Source organism: Hylobates moloch, unplaced genomic scaffold, assembly GCF_009828535.3.
Source record: "Hylobates moloch isolate HMO894 unplaced genomic scaffold, HMol_V3 SCAFFOLD_4, whole genome shotgun sequence".
Classification (NCBI taxonomy): Eukaryota; Metazoa; Chordata; class Mammalia; order Primates; family Hylobatidae; genus Hylobates; species Hylobates moloch.
Genome location: NW_026652279.1, coordinates 143,629,028 through 143,639,127, shown reverse-complemented (window position 1 = coordinate 143,639,127; position 10,100 = coordinate 143,629,028). Strand labels below are relative to the sequence as shown.

The 10,100-nt window shown below is 34.8% G+C and overlaps 1 protein-coding gene across 1 annotated transcript; it reads right to left on the bottom strand.

The window, feature by feature from the left end:
- Positions 1–520: 520 nt before the first annotated feature.
- Positions 521–1,033, bottom strand: LOC116466458 (coiled-coil domain-containing protein 148). The gene has a single exon (XM_032149188.2). It carries the CDS (start codon positions 1,028–1,030, stop codon positions 521–523), a length of 510 nt encoding a protein of 169 aa, XP_032005079.1. The 5' UTR covers positions 1,031–1,033.
- Between the last annotated feature and the right edge of the window lie 9,067 nt (positions 1,034–10,100).

Below are 10,100 nucleotides of genomic sequence, written 5' to 3'. Positions count from 1 at the left end.
CACAACAAAACCAAACCAAAACATCTCACCTATAGGAGAAGAGAAACAAGGATTAGAATTACAGCCAAATTCTCATCAAAAACAGTATAAGCAAGAATACAGTGAAGTGACATCTTTAAAGCATTAAAAGAAGGAACTACACTATGCCAACTTCAAATTCCATATTCAGTGAAAAAATCCTGCAAAAGTAAAATAAAAATGAAGACTTTCCCATGCAAAAAATTGATGAAATTAACTGTTAAGATATATGTGCTGCAAATAATAAAACATTCTTAAAGCAGAATAAATATTTTACAGGTCAGAATCTGGAAAGGAAAGAAATGAACAAAATCAGAAATTGAATAAATTAAGGGAATATTCTTACTTTACCTTATCTTTTTTTTTTTAGTCAATCTAAACATTTATTGATTGTATTCCAGTTACATAGTAACTATACAGTAAGTTGGAAGTATAGTGACTCCAAACAAAAATAAAAAATTAGTGTCAAAAGTCTATACAGGACTCAATTAGTTTTATCTTATCACCAGTATATGTCTTCCAATTGCAGATTAAAGTCTTGAGGCTTCTTTTGATATTTCTGTGTAAACTTACAGAACTCACTGAGAATTGAAGATTTCAAATCAGGGTATGGGCATTCCAAACTTTCTAATTCAATGGGCAGTTCACTAAGCGGATTAGTCTTTTCTTCCAAAGAATGATCTAGAATCTTTATACTCCAGTCTGAAAGATCATTTTCTATTCTCTGTTGCTCCAGGCTAAGTCTTTCAAAGACAGTTTTCAATTGTTTCTTCACAAAGTCAACCTCTTCCAATACTTTTACAGAGTTAAACTCAATATGTGGGTGTGAATGCTGCAAAGTGTGATGCTGTCTGTATTTTAGATCTGCTCTCACCTGCTGAATAGGATTTATTACATTTTTAAGATATGTGCACTGTTGTTCTGACAGCTCTTGCTCAAAATTTGTAAGGTCACAAAGACATTCATTTCCAATGTTCTCTTCATTGAGAAGGGACTTTATTTCAGATTCCATTTTACATCTCCCTTTTCTTTGTGTCATTCCAGGTCAGCCAAAAGAATTATTTCCCATAATGATATGTATACACCTCTTCTACCTAGCTTACAAACGACTTAATATACACATGAAGAAAATGTGGAATAGCCAATATTTAAAAAAAAAACAAAAAACTTAACCAGTGTCTTCCTTTACATTTGAACTTGAATCAGTGAACACCACAATCAAAGCTTCCTAATGGCTTCTTTACCTTCTTTAAAAGAAAACAGGATGTTGGAAGCAATAGTAATAAATATGTTTTGGGTATTTATAGTATATGTAAAAACAAACATGACATTAGAGATTGGAGGAAAGAATGGTGACTAATCTGTCATGAGGACCTTACAATACACATGAAACAAACAAATATTAACATTTATGACTTTATAAACACTATTATAACATCAAGTTTTAAAAACTTTTAAAAATGTACCTATCACAATTAAATATATGAGAGCAGTAGAAACTTAAAATCAATTAAAATAAGAGAAGGCAGAAAAGACTAATAAGAATAGAAAACAGTGATATGGAAGATTATAATCTAACCATATTTATGATCATTATAAACATGAACAAGCTAAACATACCATTTAAAAGAGATTTGTCAACATTCAAATATCAGTCAATGCAATTCACCATTTTAGAAATTTAAGGAAAAAAATGGTTGTATTAAGATGTGAAGGAAAAAAAGACAAAATTCAATGACTATTTATAAAAAAAACCTCAACAAACTAGGAATAAAAGAGAACTTCTTTAATTCTATCAAAGTTTATTGATGAAAAACCTACAACTAACATCATACTTAATGGTAAAATTCTATATGTTTTCCTCCCTAAGACTAGGAGGAACAAGGCAAAGATGGGATTATCTCTTATCATTCCTATTCAATGTCACACTGGAAGTACTAGTTAGTGCAATAAGGCAAGAAACAGAAATAAAAGATATACACACACACTGCAAAGGAATAAATAAAACTGTTTTTATTTGCAGCAATGTAGAATCTATGGAGAATATTCAAAAAATAACTAAGGAAAGACAAAACTAAAACTAATAAGTGAGTTTACTTTGTCTCAGCCTACAAGGTCAATATACAAAAGTAAATTAAAGCTGGATGTGATGGCTCACGCACATTTTCCTACCATCCTTTTCAGTAAGGTTTATTCCTATATTTGTAATAGAATCAGGTTCTCTAAGAACAGTCATATATATATCAGATATATATGTCACGTATATATTTATCAGATATATATATATTATTTAGTCCTATGTGGGTGTTTACAATTATATAATGTCACATATCCAAAATTATAGCTAAATAATAGTAGACTATAGCAGTCTTAATAATGTCCCCAAAGAGATAAGGTCTTACTAGGTAACTGTTACCTATGTGGCAAAGACTGAGGATGTTTTTAAATTAAAGATCTTGAGATCAGGAGGCTATTCAGAGTTATCATGGTGGGGGTTAAATGCAATCACATGTATCCTTACAGGAGGCAGACAGAGTGCGATGTGATAACACACCGAAGAGGTGATATGAAAATGGAGGGTACAGAAATTTGAAGATGTTGACCTTGAACTGGAGTGATGTGGCCACAAACTAAGAAATGTGGACAGCCCTCAGTAGGAGGAAGAAAGGAATGAATTGTCCTTCTAGAGAATCTGGTGAGAGCACAGAACTACAGACGTCTTGATTTTGGCTTGCAAAATTATAAGGATTTCTACATGTTCCTCACTCAACATCTCATTTCTGCTTTATCACTAAATAATACCATTGTATAGATGTACTGCACTTTGTTTTTCTATTCACCTATTAGAGGACACTCAATTGCTTCCAATTTTAGGGGTTTAGGAATAAAGCTGATATAAATTATCAAGTGTAGATTTTTCTGTGGATGTACGTTTTCAAAGCAGTTCTGTAAATACCTAGGAGCACAATTGCCAATAGTCATTTTTTGACTCAACTTCTTTACTAGGTATAGGCCTATTCAGGTTGTTTATTTCTTCTTGAGTGTGTTTTGGAATATTGTGTCTTTTAAGAAATGTGTCCATTTCATCCAAGTTAGAGACATAGAGTTGCTCATAATGTTCCTTTACTATTCTTTTATTATCCTTTTGATATGTAGTGATATCCCCTCTTTTATATCTGATGTTAGTAACTTGTGTCTTTCTGTTTTTCTTAGCCTGGTTAGAGGCTTATCAATTTTGTTAATCTTTCAAAGAACGAACTTTAGTTTAATTGATTATCCCTGTTGATTTTATGTTTCCACTTAATTGATTTCTGCTTTAATTTTCATTGCTATTATTCTGTCTTGAAGTGATATTTTTATCTTGAATATTTGATTTTTGTCAATGTTTTCATATCAATTGATATATTCTTATGATTATTTTTCTATGTCCTATTGATATGATAGATTCAAACAATTGCTTTTCAAATGGTGAAGCAACCTTGAATATCTGAAAAAAAATCACAACTGAACATGACATATACTACTACTTTTTACATTATTGAATTCACGTTTGTTATGAACTGATTATTGTGGTCCCTAAAATTCATATGTTTAAGTGCTGACCCCAATGTGTCTCTATTTAGAGATCACATCTGTGAGGAGGTGATAAAAGTTAAATGAAGTCATAAAGAAAGAGAAGAATCTCACCTTCCAATATTGGATGTAGATTTTATACCAACTCCTTAATACTGGGAAGTTGGGGAGAGGTATTTCGTCTTTATCTTGTGTTTCTAAGAATTCTACAGGATGACGACAAAATAGTCCCAGATAATGAACGAAAGGTATTCTTTACCAGAAGAATTACAGGTAATGCATATAGAAAGATAATGTTTCAATTATAATTTTACTCTGATAACTTTTGTGAAGGTAAAGCAGAGTTTAAAACAAACAAAAATTATGTTGTTACATGATTTACAACAACTCTAATTACACTTTCAAATTTCTTTTTCACCTATATAAAATTTTTAATACTGAAATAAGTTGAAAAATATGTTCAGTGTTTATTTTTTAATCATTCATGTGTGGCTTTCAAATGAATTTAATCTGGGATAAGGATGTAAGCCAGAAAGCAAACAAAACACCACTTGACTCACAGAGATAAACAAATGAATCTGAGGTTATCAGAATATGCATGTGGTTTAATGAACTCAAAGAAAATGAAAATTTAAAATTTAATAGGGTTGTGTGTATCATAATAATAAAGCTGAACATTAGAGCAATATCTTCCAGATTGCTACATCAAAATGGAATATATATATATATATATATGAATAGTACTCATTTTTATTTTACTAGAATTATGCTGGCTAGAAAGCATACCCCATGTCATTTATTTTAACATAATTCGTGTAGTCTTAAAACTTATAAAAGTCAAACAAAGCAAAAAACACTTTTTGTGATACTTAGGAAAATCTTCTTGAAACCTTAGAATACCATAAAGATAAAAGTTTAAATTTTAATAGAAGTGCTCAGAGTGGAATGAATGTCATAAAAGATTAATGAGTTTTTATGCCTTTTCCCAGATGAGCAACTATGGCTAGAAAGAGTGAAAATTATTTTATTTTAAGAGGATATTGGTTTAAATCTTAAATATGTTTTGGGATGTTTTCTTTGTTAGAATATATAATCGAAATGATCACAGAGTAAATCTGTTAATATATTTAATAGGCCATATGTTAACTTTTACATTTCTATTACCTAATTATGTTTGCAATTCATGATAAAATATATTTTCCTTTAAATTCAATCTTTATGACACACCAATTCTATTTTTTCAGAAATTACTTATATTTGACTATTAAACATGCAAACAACTAAAATTGATAACATTTCTTATGAATTTTTATGAGGGGTTCTGTGTCAATAATTAAGCAATGCCTGAAAGCTTCCGTACTGCCAAAAATTATGGCAATAGAATCCAAGTAAAAAATATGGTGAATAAAATACTGTCATAATTAATGTTTGAATTTTTAAATGAAAATGTCATTGAAAAATATTTAATTTTAAACAGTTTTGTCTTGTTAAGATAGTAAGTCACTGATACAAAATTAACATAGGGAATAGTTTTTTTCTTAAGTAATTATTAAAAAAGAAAATATCAGCTTTATTTACCAGTCTGGTATACAAAAAAATGACAAAGTTACACATGAAATTTCAAATAAAACTAAGTGGCCAAAAGAATCGGTTGCAAAATTTCTCTCCCAACTCCACTAGGTGCTAACAGATGGTATATAATTATTTCAAGATATTTAATACATCTGCCATTTCATGTTAGTGCAATTAAAGGTAACAATACATAGCCCAAGCAGATGCCTTTCATAGGGTTTGATTAATGGAAAAAGAAAGAAACTTTGGATGCAAAGTATGCCAAATATGTTTTTATTAAGTAAAAAACAGTGATTCTGTTCTGAACTAAAAGAACTGCTTGATTCAGAAAGAAAAAGGGGAAAAATGAAGTATAGCATTTGAATGGATATGAAAACATATAGAAAGTTCATGGAATTTTATTTATTGTGGTTAAGACAGGTGAGTTGGGGGTACAATTCAGACTTTATAAGATTTTAAAAGTTTTTTTTAAAAGCCTTAGTATTAATAGCATATTGATAAAAAACAGAATTTGGTTTTTCTCTGTTAAAATGATAACATTTTCTTGGATTATTGGTCTGCTTTTGATAAGAGTTTATGAATGTTTTTTCTTTTTTTTTTTTTTTTTTTTTGAGACGGAGTCTCGCTCTGTCACCCAGGCTGGAGTGCAGTGGCGCGATCTCGGCTCACTGCAAACTCCGCCTCCTGGGTTCACGCCATTCTCCTGCCTCAGCCTCTCCAAGTAGCTGGGACTACAGGCGCCCGCCACCACGCCCGGCTAATTTTTTTGTATTTTTAGTAGAGACGGGGTTTCACCGTGGTCTCGATCTCTTGACCTCGTGATCCGCCCGCCTCGGCCTCCCAAAGTGCTAGGATTACAAGCGTGAGCCACCGCGCCCGGCCCGAATGTTTTTTCTTTACCTTCTGAGTAATCTGTTTCAAAGTAGAAGTTTCTATGTCAGAATAATTTTGTGTACTTTATATTAACTTTATCATATCTTTGATTATTTAAGAGAACCAAGTCTTCTCATTTTTAAAAGCGCTAAGGATTTTTACAATCATATTACCTCTTATATTTACTTTGTTTTTAATTGTCACTTTCATTAAATAAAAAACAAAGTATTGTTTTGCAACAATACATAATCCTCTATAGCCAAGTGTTCAAACCTCCTGGCAACTTGGACATTTTGTCTTCCCAAAATGCTAATTGGCCTTATCCAGAAGAAAAGTAAACTTCCTTGTATCTACATATCATTCCATGTATATACCATGGAATACTACACAGCCAAAAAAGAGCAAAATCCTGTCCTTTGAAGCAATATGGGTGCAGCTGGAAGCCTTTATCCAAAGCAAGTTAATGTAGGAACAAAAAAACAAATATTGTATATTCACACTTCTAAGTGTGAGCTAAACGTTGAGTACACGTGGACATAAAGATGGGGACAACAGTCACTGAGGACTACTAGAAGGGGAGAGAGAGGGAGGAGGTGGTGGTAGTTTTTGAAGCTAGGAATCTATTAAGTTAGACTTCTACTACAGAGCCCTGGTGATAGAGGCTCTATCTTTCTTGATTATTACATTTCAAAAGCATAGCTCCCAAGTCTTTGAGATAGGCATTCTTGGGATGTAAGCTGGAAAATGCCTTTATATCTCACAAGAGCAGCAGGAGGAAAGACCATTGTGGTTAGGCTGTCTTAATTCAGTAAGAGAAGGAAGTCAGAGACTTAGAGGCAGAGAGAAGCCTCTCTAATATTGAACCAAGCTTTCGGAAGCATTAAGGTCCTCTTTTTTTTTTTTTTTTTTACTTTATTATTATTCTTTAAGTTTTAGGGTACATGTGCACAACGTGCAGGTTTGTTACATATGTATACATGTGCCATGTTGGTGTGCTGTACCCATTAGCTCATCATTTAGCATTCGGTGTATCTCCTAATGCTATCCCTCCTCCCTCCCCCCACCCCACAACAGTCCCCGGAGTGTGATGTTCCCCTTCCTGTGTCCATGTTTTCTCATTGTTCAATTCCCACCTATGAGTGAGAACATGCGGTGTTTGGTTTTTTGTCCTTGCGATAGTTTACTGAGAATGATGATTTCCAATATCATCCATGGCCCTACAAAAGACATGAACTCATCAATTTTTATGGCTGCATAGTATTCCATAGTGTATATGTGCCACATTTTCTTAATCTAGCCTATCACTGTTGGACATTTGGCTTGGTTCCAAGTCTTTGCTATTGTGAATAGTGCCACAATAAACATACGTGTGCATGTGTCTTTATAGCAGCATGATTTATAGTCCTTTGGGTATATACCTAGTAATAGGATGGCTGGGTCAAATGGTATTTCTAGTTCTAGATCCCTGAGGAATCGCCACACTGACATCCACAATGGTTGAACTAGTTTACAGTCCCACCAACAGTGTAAAAGTGTTCCTATTTCTCCACATCCTCTCCAGCACCTGTTGTTTCCTGACTTTCTAATGATCGCCATTCTAACTGGTGTGAGATGGTATCTCATTGTGGTTTTAATTTGCATTTGTCTGATGGCCGGTGATGATGAGCATTTTTTCATGTGTTTTTTGGCTGCATAAATGTCTTCTTTTGAGAAGTGTCTGTTCATGTCCTTTGCCCACTTTTGATGGGGTTGTTTGTGTTTCTCTTGTAAATTTGTTTGAGTTCATTGTAGATTCTGGATATTAGCCCTTTGTCAGATGAGTAGGTTGCGAAAATTTTCTCCCATCTTGTAGGTTGCCTGTTCACTCTGATGGTAGTTTCTTTTGCTGTGCAAAAGCTCTTTAGTTTAATGAGATCCCATTTGTCAATTTTGGCTTTTGTTGCCATTGCTTTTGGTGTTTTAGACATGAAGTCCTTGCCCATGCCTATGTCCTGAATGGTAATGCCTAGGTTTTCTTCTAGGGTTTTTATGGTTTTAGGTCTAACATGTAAGTCTTTAATCCATCTTGAATTAATTTTTGTATAAGGTGTAAGGAAGGGATCCAGTTTCAGCTTTCTACATATGGCTAGCCAGTTTTCCCAGCACCATTTATTAAATAGGGAATCCTTTCCCCATTGCTTGTTTTTGTCAGGTTTGTCAAAGATCAGATAGTTGTAGATCTGTGGCATTATTTCTGAGGGCTCTGTTCTGTTCCATTGATCTATATCTCTGTTTTGGTACCAGTACCATGCTGTTTTGGTTACTGTAGCCTTGTAGTATGGTTGGAAGTCAGGTAGTGTGATGCCTCCAGCTTTCTCCTTTAGGCTTAGGATTGACTTGGTGATGCGGGCTCTTTTTTGGTTCCATATGAACTTTAAAGTAGTTTTTTCCAATTCTGTGAAGAAAGTCATTGGTAGCTTGATGGGGATGGCATTGAGTCTATAAATTACCTTGGGCAGTGTGGCCATTTCCACGATATTGATTCTTCCAACCCATGAGCATGGAATGTTCTTCCATTTGTTTGTATCCTCTTTTATTTCATTGAGCAGTGGTTTGTAGTTCTCCTTGAAGAGGTCCTTCATGTCCCTTGTAAGTTGGATTCCTAGGTATTTTATTCTCTTTGAAGCAATTGTGAATGGGAGTTCACTCATGATTTGGCTCTCTGCTTCTCTGTTTTTGGTGTATATGAATGCTTGTCATTTTTGCACATTGATTTTGTATCCTGAGACTTTGCTGAAGTTGCTTATCAGCTTAAGGAGATTTTAGGCTGAGACGATGGGGTTTTCTAAATATACAATAAGGTCATCTGCAAACAGGGACAATTTGACTTCCTCTCTTTCTGTTTGAATAGGCTTTATTTATTTCTCTTGCCTGATTGCCCTGGCTAGAACTTCCAATACCATGTTGAATAAGAGTGTTGAGAGAAGGCATCCTTGTCTTGTCCTGGTTTTCAAAGGGAATGCTTCTAGCTTTTGCCCATTCAGTATGATATTGGCTATGGGTTTGTCATAAATAGCTCTTATTATTTTGAGATATGTTCCATGAATACCTAGTTTATTGAGAGATTTTAGCATGAAGGGGTATTGAATTTTATCAAAGGCCTTTTCTGCATCTATTGAGATAATCATGTGGTTTTTGTCATTGGTTCTGTTTATATGATGGATTATGTTTATTGATTTGCCTATGTTGAATTAGCCTTTCATCCTAGGGATAAAGCTGACTTGATCATGGTGGATACTGTTTTGATGTGCTGCTAGATTCGGTTGGCAGTCTATCCCTTAGCAGAGCTTGAGTGCTGTGCTGGGATAATCTTCCTTGTCAGGATCTGATGCTCTCTTCAGAGCCAGCAAGGCAGGAACATTTAAGTCCACTGAACTGCATCCACAGCCACCCTTTCCCCCAGGTTCCCTGACCTAGGGAGGTGGGAGTTTTATCTATAAACCCCTGACTGGGGCTGCTGGCTTTCTTTCAGAGATGCTCTTCACAGTGAGGAGGAATTTAGGGAGGCAGTCTGGCCACAGCCACTTTGCCACACTGTGGTGAGTTCTGCCCAGTCCAAGCTTCCTGGCCTCCTTCGCACTGTCAGGGAAAAATCTCCTATTCAAGCCTCAGTAACGGCAGATGCCGTTCACCAAACCAAGCTCAATCATCCCAGGTTGACTTCAGACTGCTGTGCTGGCAGTGAGAATTTCAAGCCAGTGATTCTTAGCTTGTTGGGCTCCACAGTACTGGGACCTGCTGAATGACACCACTTGGCTCCCTAGCTTCAGTCCCCTTTCCAGGAGAATGAATGGTTCTGTCTCACTGGGGTTCCAGGTGCCACTGGAGTATGGAAACAAAAACAAAAACAAACAAACAAGCAAAAAATTCCTGCCACTAATTTAGTGTCTGCCCAAACAGCTGCTCAGTCTTGTGCTTGATACCCAGGGCCCTGGTGGTATCAGCACATGAGGGAATCTCCTGGTCTGTGGATTGCAAAAACCTTGGGAAAAGCATAATATCTGGGCTGGATAGCACAGTCCCTC